This window comes from Tenrec ecaudatus, chromosome 4 (genome assembly GCF_050624435.1).
Source record: "Tenrec ecaudatus isolate mTenEca1 chromosome 4, mTenEca1.hap1, whole genome shotgun sequence".
Classification (NCBI taxonomy): domain Eukaryota; kingdom Metazoa; phylum Chordata; class Mammalia; order Afrosoricida; family Tenrecidae; genus Tenrec; species Tenrec ecaudatus.
The window spans coordinates 194,274,079-194,289,540 of NC_134533.1; the positions used below are offsets into that span (position 1 = coordinate 194,274,079).

Genomic DNA, 15,462 nt, shown 5'->3' on the forward strand with positions numbered 1-15,462 from the left:
AAAACAATCCAGTCTCACAAACACACAGGGGCAGTTCTACCATGATAGAGTCGCTTTACACAGGAATCAACTCGCTAGTGAGATCAATCTGCCTGATAATGTAGAAGGACAGCAAAAAGGAGACGCTACACAAATGCATTGACACGGTAGCTACAACGGGGGCTCAAACCGAATCATCGTGAGGATGACACAGGAGCAGGCAGTAGTTCATCCTGTTGGACACAGGATCGCTGAGCTGCTACTGACTCGATGACACCTACCCACGACCACCACCCATCGGTCAACCTATCGACTGTGAAGCCCTGCACATTGCTAGGATTGCTTGAAGCTGTGTCAGATACCAGCAAAGTTACCTTTGGCAGACAGGCTTCACCAGAGCTTCTGGACTAAGAATAGGAAGAAAACTCTGGCAATCACTTCCACAAATTAGCTAATGAAAACACTATGGATGACAATAGAATTTATATGCAGCTGTCATAGAACATGTGCCCTGTCTGTTGGAACAAAAATAAAGTAAAACCTCACTGCCATCTAGTAGATTCCAACTCTCAGCAACCCGATAGGACAGGACAGAACTGCCCCGGTGGGTTTCTGAGACATTATGACCCTTTACAGGAGTAGAAAGCCTCATTTTTCTCCCAAGGAGCAGCTGGTGGTTTTGAACCTACTGACCTTGAAGTTAGGACAACATGTAACCACTACAGTACCGAGATGTTGGAAGACACTCAGTGGCAGTGACTATAGACTTGCATGCACCAATGGTGTGAAAAGGCAGGACCAAGAGTCAAGTTGTTCGGTTCCAAATGGGATCACTGTGAATCAGAGCCATCTTAGTAGTGATAAACAACACAAAAGGCTAAATTCCAGAATTTAAAAAAAATAACACTCCTATAAATCACTTTTAAAAAGTAAAATGAGCAGACAATTCACATAAGGCCGTAGAAATGGCCTATAAACATCTTTAAAAGTATTTGGCCTCACTAGTTATTAAGAAACTCCAAGTTAACATACTGAAGTTCCCCCACTGTTCAAAATTTCTTCCCGTTTTATGTTTTATTCGTTTTATATAAATGTACATGTTAGAGATAAACATATGCATGTATAGATATTAATATATACAGTCTTGGCAAAGATGCAGGGAAATGAGAACTCTTGGGGTTTTTTGTGGGGTTATGAATTGCTAAAATGCTAAGACATGGCCATTTGAACTGCTGATCTTGATTTAAAAGGCACATCCAGTTGGACATAGCATTTCCATGCACAGAGGTCGGCCCTATGAAATAGCCAACGGTGTGTATCAGAGTGCTGACAGCAGTTGCGACTGTAGAGGTAGAAATGGAGACGCACTAATGTTTACTCAGGAGATCCAGTTTTCTCTTTATAGCCATTGGAAAAATCCAAATATCCTCTATCTATGGCATATGCAGATTTCCAAAACTGAAGTAAACTCAGAAACCAAGTCACAGGAGGAAGCACTTTGAAATGGCCCAGCAAGGACCTCAGACATTTTCCTTCATCAAATCAATAAGAATGCCCCAAACAAATTTTTCACAACTTGGGAAATTAGTCAAAGGCTTATAAAACTCTGGATAAGGTATTTATTTATTTTGTTTTCTCTGTGGCTGCATCTCAGTAAGAGTGAGGGGTTTTAACATGCCCCATCCGTGTGCCCGAGTCCCTAGGTCTTCAGTCGCCTTGGAAACCAGCAGCGTTGCAATCAGAGCTACCAAAGGCTGCAGCCCAGCAGCCATTCAAAGAGGCAGGAAGGATTCAGAGTACCCAAAGTCTCCCCCCTCCCTGCCCCCCAGAGAACTGTCACTATTTGACCTGTCCAGCAGCTCATCAGCAAAACCTCCTGGACAGGACTTCACCTTCTTTGAATCATCATAGTTCCTATAGGGAGAGACCCTGTCCCAAGGGCATTTGTTGAAAACCAGAAAAACAGCAACGACTTTGTCACTTGACAGCGGCTTGAGAAGACAGTGCCCGTTGGGGCACATGAGAGGCTGGCCAAAATATTGACCAGAAGATTCTCTCTTTTGACACATGTCTAGGTAGCTGGACACCTGTGTGCATAAGCAGGGATGTGCGCATGCTTAGGAAAGACGTGAGAAGGATGTGCCTCTCAACTCAGTATAGACGTGAGGCTCTGTACGCGCAGGACGTAATGGGCCAGAGCTGAGCTGTAAATGGTCTCCTGGAGGATTCGGAATGTGCCTCAACACACACACAAACGCACTAGCAGATATATATATATGCACATAGTATTCTATTAAACAACAGGAGAAATACACATTTTTCTTGAGAGTGTGTAGAACGTTCTACTTAGGATAAGACCATGTTAGATCATAAAACAAGCCTGAATACACGTAAAATGATTGAAATCATGCACGTAGGCTCTCCAAGTAGAAATCAAGAACAAGATTTGGAGAATTTACAGATAAGTGGACTTCAATAGTTAAGCCTAAATAAGCAGACTCAAAGGGAGAAATCACGAGGGAAAGTGTAAAATACGTTGAGATCACATGATCTTGCATCTAGAAAACCCTAAGAATCCCGAACGCCTGGTACAGAGGAGTGGAACGGAACGGTCTTGGGATAAGGGAGGGAAAACTGAGTGGATCACCGCTAGCACCTTGTAACAATAGCATCACGCTGTGGCACCCTTTGGGCCTAGCCTGGCACAGATATCTATGATCCGCTTGCTTTTCTTTCAACCTCCAATTCAGTGGCTCTCAACCTTCCTAACGACTCTTTCATACAGTTCCTCATGTGGTGACCCGCAACCATAAAATTACTTTTGTTGCTCCTTCATAACTGTCGTCTTGCTACTGTTATGAATCGGGCGACCTGGTGAAAGGGTTGTTCCACCCCCCAAAGGGGTCCCGACCCACAGGTTGATAACCACTGCTCCAGCTGCTTCTCCTTAATCTGATGTGCCACTTTGTCACTTTTCTGACTTGTAAACCTTTGAGTCTAACCCCTGCCTAGGTCCACCCCCTCCCCTGACGATCTCATGTGGTCTCATGGCATAAAGTATTACGTATACTCAGATGCAGCTGGCTCCCAGATGTACACCTCTGACCCAGACCTGTGCCCTGAAATTCAGACACAATTGCCCACCGTCTACCCAACCTCTCCATTTGAGTATCTGACGAGGCATCTAAAACTCAACACATGCAAACATCCTGCTCTCACCCCACAGGTTTCCCCAATTCATCCTCGCAGCCTCATTAGCCAAATACGTTTTCGTTCCACAGCGCCTCCCTTCCTTCTCAAGGCCCTGAGTCATCTATTCAGTCGGTGTTTCTAGAATCTTCCCTTTCCCACCATCAAGCTACGATCATCTTGGGTTTTTGCTTCAGCTTCCCAATTGATTTCCTTGTTTTAACCCCCACCTCTACCCTCTCCCCCCTCCAATGTATTATCAGTGTAGTGAACCTTTTAGAACGTCGGTCAAATCATGTCAATCACTGCTCTGGTTTCCAGTAGCTTCTCCTAAAGATAGTCAAACTGGCCTGCAGACCCTTACCTGGTCGGAGTCCCTGTAGACCACCTCCCGGCTCTTCTTACTGCAGGTCACTTCCACGCTGAAGGATTAACTTCCCTGCTTCCAATTTCTTCTTTAACATCCCCTTCAGAGCTTGTAAGCCAGCCACTCCATGCCTTTGTCTTCCCCCATTCAATACCCAGTGTCTAAATCGCCTGTCCCTCACAGCCTGGAGCTGACTAAGCGATGTTTCTTGATGTGATGAAACTTCATTTCTGGTCGGACTTTTGGCCATCTGCATGCATAGGCAAAGTTCAGTCTACAGCAGGCCAGTGATAGAAACTGCAGCAATGCGCCCCAGTTCACAGACACCAGCATCTGTCTTCATTTATTTGGCCGGTGTATTAGTCTGGGTACTTTAGAGAAACAAATCCACAGAAACTCATATATAAGAGAGAGTTTTATATAAAGGGTAACTGCGCATCAAGAAAACACCCCAACCCAGTGCTGCCCAAGCCCACAAGTCCAACATTAACCCATATGTCCGACACCAATCCACAAAGTCCTCCTCCATCTCACAAAACAGACGCAATGATGCCGACTGCAGGAGGAAAGTTGAGTCAGTGAACATGTAAGCATATCAGCGCTGGCAGGGGTCTCCACACAGCTGCTCCAGCACCCAAGGCTGCATCAGGATAGATCCATGTGGCTTCTACTCAGGGATGTCTTGCAGGAAGTGAGCCTTTCCAGTTGAAGCAGGGAACTGGCTAAGGCCGTTGCACCCTGGTCCGACCATCACAAAGCAAGAGACCCGAGAACTTGAAAGGCGAGACTCACCGAGCTTTTATCCCTCCGCCCTTCAATTAACCCCACATGTGTTTATCGGCCAGGTGGGCCCAATAAACTACTTACCTCAGTCAGGTTCTGGTCGCCTCCACCCTCGCCATCGACGCTAGGCCAACCGATACCAGCTGCAAGCTTGAGAATCCATACACAACCCCCTGCCCTTCAGACCAGCTGACCCATCGGGTCGATATCCCCACAACTTCTTAAACTCCAGACCTGCCAGCCATTCCTCTCCTCTCTCATCTTCAGCTCACATGGGTACCATCAGTGGTACCATCAGTGGGTATCAATGGGACATGTCCAAATCCGCCCATCTCTTCACTGCTGCATTTTCCACTTCCACTCTCAGCAGATCCAGGTGGCTTCCATACTGAGCTCACCAAGCTCACAGCTCCCTGTAACGTTCAGTTCTAGAGAGCATGGGCCCAACCTTGCCTGCTTTGGTGCGTCGCTCAAAATGTTCTAACGTCCGACGGTCGTGTTTCTCCGCAGGGCCTCCCTTCAGATGTGACGCTCCTGTCCTCAGCAGTACTGAGTGGGGCTCGGGTTTCCCTTCTAAACCCCTGCTCTACCTACCTTGGTTTCCAACAGAAAGGCTTTTCACACAACTCTTAATTCTTCCTGTAGATTATCTCATTAAATGTAGGCTGAAGGCAGACTTACAAGTTCTTGTAATCATATTTAACGTCTTGTGATCATGATTGCTTTCCTATAATACAATGCCAGGTAGGAGAACTGTTGCGTATCCATAGTGAAGCCTAATAAACATGTAACTAGTAACCTTTTTAATACTATCCCAATACAGTGCTCTCTCCTCCGCTCCTAGACATCTCTACTTATGTACGTGTGACATTGACTCTGGCAGGATTGTTCCAGAAGGGAGCGCCCTCCTATTAAACTTACTCAGCCAAGGGATGCTCCCCAGACCGCTCAAGAAGAAACTTTTCTCCAAGATCTTTAGCTGCAGCAGATCATCCGTGACAAGTAATAGTAACCAAAACAGCCGCTCTAGAAATCAAAGGGCTTCGTTTCCCGTGTCTTTTTAGTTCTGTCCGAAGAAAACCCTTTCTTCTATGAGGCTGAGCCATTGCCATGCCCCCCACTCCCGGTGCCAACTGTGGCGGTCGCTTAGTTTGTAGGCATTCATACTGAACTAATCCCAAGGCGTTGGAGACTGGGGAAGTCCTAAATGGCCAACTCTTCCCCAAGATGCTGGTCCGCTCCATTTCCAGTCCTGCACATCGCTGCAGCGTCCCACCGAGACTCAGGAAAGCTGGAGGCAAGGTCTCCTGTGATCGTGGGGGCTGTTCAGCCCACAATCCAAAGGTCAGGCAAGGGCAAGCCGAGCGCTGGGTCCCGAGGACATGCTCCACCCCGAGCTCTTGCAGGTGAGGCGGGCCCTCCCCCTGCTTCTCAGAGGGCTCATGGCATACGCCTGAGCACGGCCTGGCAGGGAAACCTGCGCGCAGTTACGCACAGATCCTTCCTCGGTGGAGATCGTTTGGTGGGCGTTAGAGACTGGCTGAAAGAACCACTCTTAGTAATCTGCCCCCCTGCAGCATGGGCCTCCTTGCCGCTCCTTGAGCACACGGGCCCTTGGCCCGTACTGTGTCCTCCTGTTCGCTACACACCTGGTCTTCACTTCCCTCAAGTTTTTCCTTAACTGTCACATTTCAATGACACTCTCCCCTGACCAGTTTAACACCGCCCTCTGACACGCCTTTCACCCGTCCTGCTACAGCTTTCTTCTATGACTCACGCCTGCTTAAAATCCTATCTGCTCAACCAATGCATTTGTTGGTGTCTCCTCACTAGACAGGAACCTCCCTGAGGGGTGTGAGTTTTCCCTGTTGGAGTCTCCACCGTCTCTCTGAAGCTGTAATTGTCTGGCACTGACTTGGCCTTCTGTTACTAAGAGTTGAAGACACGTGCATACTGCCTGCCGGGGCATGTCCTGGTCACTAACTGCTAATAACAACCACAGGAGAAAGTCTCTTGCCTGAGAAAGAGCGGATGGGCAGGCTGCAGCCAGGTCTGTAAGCCTCATCTTCTGCCCCCAAATACACTCTCAGCCCTTGTTCCGGTCTAAGGGAGCTCTCTGGCTCCAGAACTGCTTCAGGGAAAAGGCATTCCTGGGGGCCCCAAGTACACACTTTGTAGCGAGGGGCAGTGTAGGAAGATGCCCTGTGAGCCCACACCTGGCCCATTTGCAGATGCACCCATTAGCCCGTGGGCATCTATGACGTTGTAGCTCTCAGGTCTAAAGGATGATTCCATTAAAATGGGAAAAACAAACCCTGCCATTGGATCGATTCTGACGCATCGTGACCTCAGTGGCCACAAGGTCAGCCATTGGAGCCTCCCATTGGCTGTGTCGGAGGAAAATGAGGCTTTTTGCTCCCATAAAGATTCACAGCGTTGAAAACCCACGGGGCAGTTGTCCTCTGTCGGGAGAGGCTGTTACGAGTGATGATGCCATTAGTGAGGGAAAGCCAGTCATGCCATGTGTGTCTGAATGTGTGCGCGCACACAGTGCTTGAACTAATTGTGTGATGAACTGCTTACAGAAATGTATGGCGGTACTTCCTATTTCTTTTTTTTTAATTGGCAGCTAGTGTGATAGTTATAAATGCATGCATTTTAGTACTCCACAACTTCATTGTGTGTTGACAGTATGAACAAATTGGTGTCATAATTGATCATCACTTATTAAAAAGGCAGTAAATTCAGTAGGTTGGTGAGACTGTCTAAACATGAAAAGTAATTGCTACTCAATTTTTCTTACAGGACAAAGTTCTAAAAACATCAGTTCATCTCCAAGCATTGAGAGTTTGCCTGGAGGAAGAGAATTCACTGGCTCCCCACCTTTGTCTGCTAGTAAGAAAGATTCCTTTTTCAGCAACATCTCCCGTTCACGCTCACACACCAAAACCATGGGCAGAAAGGAATCTGTAAGTATCTCGGCTCTTTTTACCCTCCTTTTGCCTCTAGCCGGCTGCGTTTATTAAAGCTTCCTTAGCGTTTTGTTTTTATAAAACTCTTGTGAATGATTTTAATCAAACATGTATTATTACTTAGTGTTATCTTAAGCCTATGGTCTATAGTACATTGGTGGGGTGGTGCATGAGTTAAAATAAGCTGTATAAAAAAAATAAATAAAAGTGAAAACATAAAATAAGCTGAATCTCATCCAAACCACAGCCCTTTTCTTTTTTTTTTTTTACCACAGCCCTTTTTTTTAAAGTGTTTTTGCATCAAAGCCTCTGGGGTTTTCCCCTTAAAATTGATCCAATAGCAATGGACCAAGTTAATGATCGAGAGACCTGAAATAAACTAAGCTCTTTTATTCTTTTTAGGATGTATACATTTTTTAAATAATTATTTTTACCATTTTTTTAAAAGCTGTACAAGTTACATATGATGTTTCGATAGTTGCTTCCTGGTCTCTCTGTGTGCATCTCTCAAGAGGATAACCAAGTGCCTTAAGAATTGAGTTGCATCTGCACTGCATATTATCCAATTCACAAGAAATAAAAACACCGAAGCACATTTTATCACCAGTTGAACACCTAATTTTCTAATATGTAAAGGATGCAAACGTGAAGCTAACACAAAAGATTCAATATTGCTGAAATTGTACTAAATGCAAAGCAAAGAAAAAGTAGTAACTAAACTGGTGGAAGGACGATTGCAGTGGATACTTCATATCTAGCCAAGAAGCAGCTCGTTCACGTTACCCAAGCCTCTCACAACTCAGGAACCGTACATGAGGCTAGAAGCCTGGTGTCTTCCGGAAGCAGGTAATGCCTGCCATGACTTTGTATCAATTAGGCGAAGCCACTCAGCTTCCTGTTGCCCCAACCCCCTCATCTGCAAATTAGGCACCAGACTTTGCTCTTTGAAGCCAGGAGAATGGACTGGCTGTGTGCACTTCTGGGGTTTCTTTCATTGCCAACGCGCAATGTGGCGCTGTCGTCTTGAAGAGGGCAGCTTCAGTGCTACCGTTTGCCCCCTCTCCTGCCTAGAACTGCCCTCCAAGAACGGTTGTTCTCTTGCCATAGGCGCCATCAAGGTGATTCCAATTCTGACCTCAGCGCCGTGACGTTGACTCTGTTCTGACCCACAGTGACCGTAAGCAGAGTCCCCAAGGCTGGAAATCTCTACAGAAGCAGAACTCCTCATCGTTCTCCTGTGGAAAGGCTACTGGGTTTGAACTCTGGCCTTATTAAGAGTGAGCAGCCCAGTGCTAATGCACTATCCCACTGAGGCTCCTTACCAACTGCCCCATAGGGTTCTAGATTGCATCTTCAAACTCTCCAATAGAGTTTCTTAGGCTGAAATCTTTTTTTTTAAAGTTTTATTAGCACTTCATCCATGTGTCATACAATTCAAAAATTCCATCATATCAAGAAGAGGTGTACAATTATCACTACATTCATCTCTAGAACATTTTCTTCCTTGTACTCATGGTTGTTCGTGTAATTATTTGGTTTTCTAATTGTGGCAAAAAATATACACAACAAACCATTCTCCAATTCCACAACTTCTACATGTATAAGTCATTGTCATCGATTATACTCTTTGTGTTGTCCAGCCAATATCGATTCCCCCTCCAGAAGTGTTAGATTGAGTGAAAACGCATTTGACACTTCTGCCTCCTACCCAATATATTGTGGAGGTCATGCACATCTGGAGGTCATGCACATCCGCGACCAAGGGGAGTTTCCTTGTTCACTCTTCATTTGCTGCTGTTTAAGTTGACAACTTCCCTTCCCAATAAACATTTGCTTACCCTCCAAAAATACAGATATCGGTTCCCCCACCGTTCGCATAAACTCAATGCCCCTAAGCAGCGACGCTCCCTCCTTTTCCCGTGGCGACCATTGTCACGTTTGGTTTCCTTTTTTATTTTCTTGTTTTAGTTCTCTTGATGTGGGACACACACAGCGTACGCTTTCGTGGTTAAATTGCTTTTTAAAAGAGTGATGTGTACATCACAACCAATTCCAGTGCTCCCCAGCCCTCCTACATTCATGGCTTGCTCCCCAAGTCCCCTCATCTTCTCCACCCACCCTCCACGTCCCCCCAAACCAGTGCGCCACTTACTGTCACTGTGCATCCACTCCTATGTTTCGCAGACTGGGAAAGCCAACAGAAACCACGAGAAAGAGACCAAACAGTAATAACATCAAGATACAACTACAAATATTGAGTAAGAGAGAAAAGCCCCCCAATCAGTATTTAAAGGCTGCCATCTTTAGTGGGACAGATCACCAGGCCTTATTTCCTACGGAGCGACCGCGAGCTTTGAGCTGCCAACCACGCCGTCGGCAGCCGAGCGCTTGACCAACGTGCCACCAGGGTTCCTTCCGGAAAGAGGACGGTAAATGCAACTCAAGCCCGCAAAGAAAATGAAAACAGGAGAGAAAACAAGATAAATCAATTGTGCGCCTGAGGAACCGGATAGCAAGTGTTAATTAATGAGCTAAGGACTCTGAACCTGAAGTCAGCAATAGGGAAAAGCCAAGAAACAACTTACTGCTTGCGCATCACCAAAGCCTCTCACAATCCAGGAAGTATAAATGAGGATGAAAGTGGAGTCTTTTCAGGAAGTAGTCAGGCTTGCTTCCCCGCTCTGGCAGAAAACTAGAGGTTTACTTCTCCAGAAAACATACAACAGAATGCTCCAGGCTGAGACCATGACCACCTACGGGAAAAGGAGTGGAGAGTCTATTTAAATAGTAGAGTTGAGGTCTCTCCGCTTCCCACAATACTAGTGTTTATACCCTTCATGGAAGAGATTGGAAGAGCTTTTTAAATAGGTGAGGACACAGCATTTTAAGAAACCTCACAGAGTCTCACTTGGGGAGTTCTCTGCAAGAGCCAGTTTCCCTTTCCGTGATGCAGACATGAGCACGTGCCATCCAAGTGAGACGCGTTCTCTTACCTTTTAGTCTCAAGCTATCTGAGCAAGACAGGCACCGGTGACCAGACACTTGAGTGACAGATATGCTGTGGAAATGAATAGAGGAAAAAGCAGCGTGGAGAAAGCAAGGCCATGCAGGAGAGGACAGGTTTAGAAAAACACCACAGATCGTCCCATGGCGTCAGGAGTGACCGTTACACAGGATAGACGTACACCATTCCAGGAACCAAAAATAAGAGCGATTAGAAATGATCTCTAAAGTGTAAAATCCAAATAAGAGATGGAAGGTGAACTTGCAGAAATCCCCCGGAAAACAGAGTATGGGAAAGAAATGTAAAATAAAGGAAAACCTAGGCAAGTAAAGGATAGGTCAAAGATGTGTAAAATCTGCAGAGAGCAGACAGACAACATGAAAAGAAGGAAATTGCCAAAAATGCAATTCAAGAAACTTTAAAAAAATCATGTTATCAGGGGCTCGTACATCTCTTATCACAAGCCATGCATCCCTCCATTGTGTCGATCTTATTTGTACATGTGTTACCATCATCATTCTCAAAACATTTTCTCTCTACATGAGCCCCTGTTAACAGCTTCTCGTTTTCCCCCTCCCCCATGAACCCTTGATAATTTCTACATTGTTGTTATTATTTCACGTCTTACACTGACTGATGTCTCCCTTCACCCACTTTTCTGTTGTCCGTCCTCCTGGGAGGAGGTTATATGTAGATCCTTGTGATCAGTTCCCCCTTTCTCCCTTCCCCTCCTGGTATGGCTACTCTCATTATTAGTCCTGAGGGGTTGTTTATCTGTCCCGGAGTCCCAGTGTTTCCAGCTCTTATCTGTACCAGTGTACATATTCTGATCTAGTCTGATTTGTAAAGTAGAAATTGAGGTCATGAGAGTGAGGGGAGAAGGAAGCTTGAAGAACTCGAGGAAAGTTGTCTGTTTCATTGGTTTTATACTGCACCCTGACTGGCTCATCTCTTCCTTGTGACCCTTCTGTAAGGGGATGTCCAGTTGTCTACAGAGGGGCTTTGGGTCTCTACTCCACACTCCCCCTCATTCACAATGATAGGATGTTTCATTCTGGGTGTTTGATGCCTGATACCTGATCCCGTCAAGCCCACATGATCACACAGGCTGGTTTGCTTCTTCCATGTGGGCTTTGTTGCTCCTCAGTTAGAGGGCCACGTGTTTATCTTCAAACCTTTAAGACCCCAGATGCTGTATCTTTTGATAGCTGGGCACCATCAGTTTTCTTCACCTCACTTGCTTATGCACCCATTTTGTCTTCAGCGAACTTGTCGGGAAATTGAGCATTATGGAATGCCAGGTTATTAGAACAAAGTGTTCTTGCATTGAGGCAGTACTTGAGTAGAGGCCAATGTCCGTCTGCTACCTTAATACTTAACATGTAAGTATTGTACATAGATCTATTTGCCTATCCTTATATATATATAAATATATTTACATATGTTCAAGAGACATTTCTACTCATGGAAAGCCATAGTTTCCAGATCAAAAAAGTCCATGAAGCACCTCAAACAAATAAAAGCAAGCCTCGCCCACATGTAGAAAGTGTCAAACAGAAAGCTCCCAGTGTGAGAAAGATCGGGCACTGCTCAGGTTTTTGAGGCTACTACTTCCTACGTCCCTAAAATAGTTTAGAATGCAGGAAGAGCAGTAGCCACAAGCTTGCAGAGTTGGGGGAGGGGAGATTTTCCACAGAACGGGATCTAAGCCGGGAATAACTACGGACTTCTCCAGAGCAACACGGGAAGCAAGAAGTCAGTGGAGTGCAGTAACTACCAAGAGAAAATTATCTCCAGTCTACACTCCACCTCCATCAAATGACTAATTAAGACAGAAGGTACAAGAAAGCCACTTTCAGACATTAAAGGGTTTTTTAATGGATTCCTATGCTTCCTTCCCTTTCTTAGACTCCCCTGGAGGATGTGCTTCATAAAAAATAGGGAGCTAACTAGGGAGGAGGAAGACATGGGAACCAGGAAACAGGATGCAGAGCCAACAAAGATCCCCCTGGATCATAATCAAGGGAAGTCCTGAGACTATATCATAGCTCTTTCACAGACACGACGAACAGCAGCCAGCCCAGGCTGCAGCATGATGGAAAGTTCTAGGGAGAATTCTCAAAAAGATGACACTGGAAGAATGTCGAATATGTTTCAAGAAGTCTATTCAACTCTAATGAGTTTGAATCCATAATAAATTTATTTTTTTAAAAATTTTAAAAAAACCCTAAGCCTACCACAGAGCAATGGCCAATTGGTATGATGTCCAGGAAACAAAAGGTCAGAATAAAACCTGGGCTAAGCATTGGGTCGAGGTCTCATAGACACCCTCGTGTAAGCCTTCGTTCCCCCTAAGTATCGGAGTTCTGTGGAGGGCAGGGAGTCTAGGTCTGTGGAGGGCAGGGAGTCTAGGTCTGTGGGAGGCAGGGAGTCTAGGTCTGTGGGGGGCAGGGAGTCTAGGTCTGTGGGGGGCAGGGAGTCTAGGTCTGTGGGGGGCAGGGAGTCTAGGTCTGTGGGGGGCAGGGAGTCTAGGTCTGTGGGGGGCAGGGAGTCTAGGTCTGTGGGGGGCAGGGAGTCTAGGTCTGTGGGGGGCAGGGAGTCTAGGTCTGTGGGGGGCAGGGAGTCTAGGTCTGTGGAGGGCAGAGAGTCTAGGTCTGTGGGGGGCAGGGAGTCTAGGTCTGTGGGGGGCAGGGAGTCTAGGTCTGTGGGGGGCAGGGAGTCTAGGTCTGTGAGGGGCAGGGAGTCTAGGTCTGTGGGGGGCAGGGAGTCTAGGTCTGTGGGGGGCAGGGAGTCTAGGTCTGTGGGGGGCAGGGAGTCTAGGTCTGTGGGGGGCAGGGAGTCTAGGTCTGTGGGGGGCAGGGAGTCTAGGTCTGTGGGGGGCAGGGAGTCTAGGTCTGTGGGGGGCAGGGAGTCTAGGTCTGTGGGGGGCAGGGAGTCTAGGTCTGTGGAGGGCAGGGAGTCTAGGTCTGTGGGGGGCAGGGAGTCTAGGTCTGTGGGGGGCAGGGAGTCTAGGTCTGTGGGGGGCAGGGAGTCTAGGTCTGTGGGGGGCAGGGAGTCTAGGTCTGTGGGGGGCAGGGAGTCTAGGTCTGTGGGGGGCAGGGAGTCTAGGTCTGTGGAGGGCAGGGAGTCTAGGTCTGTGGGGGGCAGGGAGTCTAGGTCTGTGGAGGGCAGGGAGTCTAGGTCTGTGGGGGGCAGGGAGTCTAGGTCTGTGGGGGGCAGGGAGTCTAGGTCTGTGGGGGGCAGGGAGTCTAGGTCTGTGGGGGGCAGGGAGTCTAGGTCTGTGGGGGGCAGGGAGTCTAGGTCTGTGGAGGGCAGGGAGTCTAGGTCTGTGGGGGGCAGGGAGTCTAGGTCTGTGGGGGGCAGGGAGTCTAGGTCTGTGGAGGGCAGGGAGTCTAGGTCTGTGGGGGGCAGGGAGTCTAGGTCTGTGGAGGGCAGGGAGTCTAGGTCTGTGGGGGGCAGGGAGTCTAGGTCTGTGGGGGGCAGGGAGTCTAGGTCTGTGGAGGGCAGGGAGTCTAGGTCTGTGGGGGGCAGGGAGTCTAGGTCTGTGGGGGGCAGGGAGTCTAGGTCTGTGGAGAGCAGAGAGTATAGGAACGACTTGTTTTTATCAGAAAGGGAAAGAGCGGTGATGGTGGTCAATGGAACAAAATATTTTTTATGGTGAGGAATGAATAGATACTCTGAAAGATGTAACAATATTCATTAGAAATCTAGAGATACAAAACTAGAGTTAAAAATTAGAAGTGGTTGCTTCTGAAGACCAGAAAGTAGAGGGCAGTCCTAGGAGAAATGTTTTTCCTAGCATACTTGTACAACCACTTGATCTTCCAAGCATTGCATGTATAACTTAGATTTAAAATAGCAATGAAAAATTAAAAGAAAAAATAATGCATTGGCATAATAAATTTAAAAGGAGATATCCGCCTGTACAAAGAACATGTCTATGAACATCAGAATCAGAACAAGAAATAACAAATGAGAAAGGCATGTGGAGAATGCTTCATTTGCATTATACCACATTTTAGTGGCATATGGATTAGTCTACAATAGCAATTAATTACTTTTCTTACATTGATCTCGTTTTTAAAACTGAGAAGCTGAGCAAAAATAGAAGTAGAGTAAGTCTAATTCCCTACATAGACTTACTGTGAACTGAAAAATAGAATGCTGAGTTAATATGCTAAATTTATTATATACCCTAACTTGTGAAAAGGAAGCAGAATTTTCCAAGAAAATGCACATGGTTTTCCAAATAATAGGTTCAAGTTCATAATGTGCTACCGTCAACTCTCTTTGCCAAGCAGTTCTGGGTTTCACCCATAGTGGACACTCAGTAGGACTGACTGTCAGCCTGCTGTTCTCCTGTGGGCTGGGCCATGAGGCTAATTCTGTCCGGTGAGTTGTGGGTAGTAGTGATCTATGTATGGCCACTGGGAGATCTTCCACAGCCCTCCTCTTTCTTTGTGTCAGGCTCAATGGCCTGACAACCCTTGATAGCCATTAAGTGTGAGTGAACATAGATTTTTAAATTATTATTATTTAAATATTTGAAATGGTTGGTTATCACAGTTTAACAACACACAACCCACAGCTTGGAATTCTCCCCTGGAGTCATGTATCATCGCCACCAACCAGCATGGACCTCTCACTACCCTGGCATTGACTACACATGCATGGGACCCCCACCTGTGGGTATTACATGGATCTCACCCGATCAGGTCAAGACAGTTTGGCAATAGTGAAAGCCACTGTACTTGTCTGATAGCATTTCCATGATTACAGTAGAGACAGCACATCAAAATCTCCGCTTGTGAATCCGTGAGGGACTAAATTGAGTTCCCTTTCATTGTTCTTTGAATTGGGGAACCAAAAGATCGGTGACCCGGGTGAGAGAATGCCCGTAAAGTGGATGGGGTAGGTTTGCCCAACAAGTTCCTGTTGGACAGCTCCCACTGCCCTCCACGAGTGAGCAGATACATGGCAACGATGAAAATTAGTCCGCAAACAACTTTCCTATGGCAGAATTCTCAGCTCAAATCCCCTAGGGGAGGCTTAGCGATGGGAATGCTGCTCACAGCGATGGAAGGGCATAGATGGAGGATCTGTTGAGAGACAGTAGCTTCACATCTTGATATTGTTGCTATTTGTTTAATAAAAGTTTTTGTGATTTT

The 15,462-nt window shown here is 46.5% G+C and overlaps 1 protein-coding gene across 1 annotated transcript in view; it reads left to right on the forward strand.

Moving 5' to 3' along the window:
• Nucleotides 1-15,462, forward strand: part of TBC1D5 (TBC1 domain family member 5) — a 330,505-nt gene that overhangs the window by 264,089 nt on the left and 50,954 nt on the right. Inside the window, exon 17 of the mRNA XM_075547174.1 lies at nucleotides 7,124-7,287. Within this exon, the coding sequence (XP_075403289.1) occupies nucleotides 7,124-7,287 (164 nt within the window). The remainder of the gene's footprint in view (nucleotides 1-7,123; nucleotides 7,288-15,462) is intronic.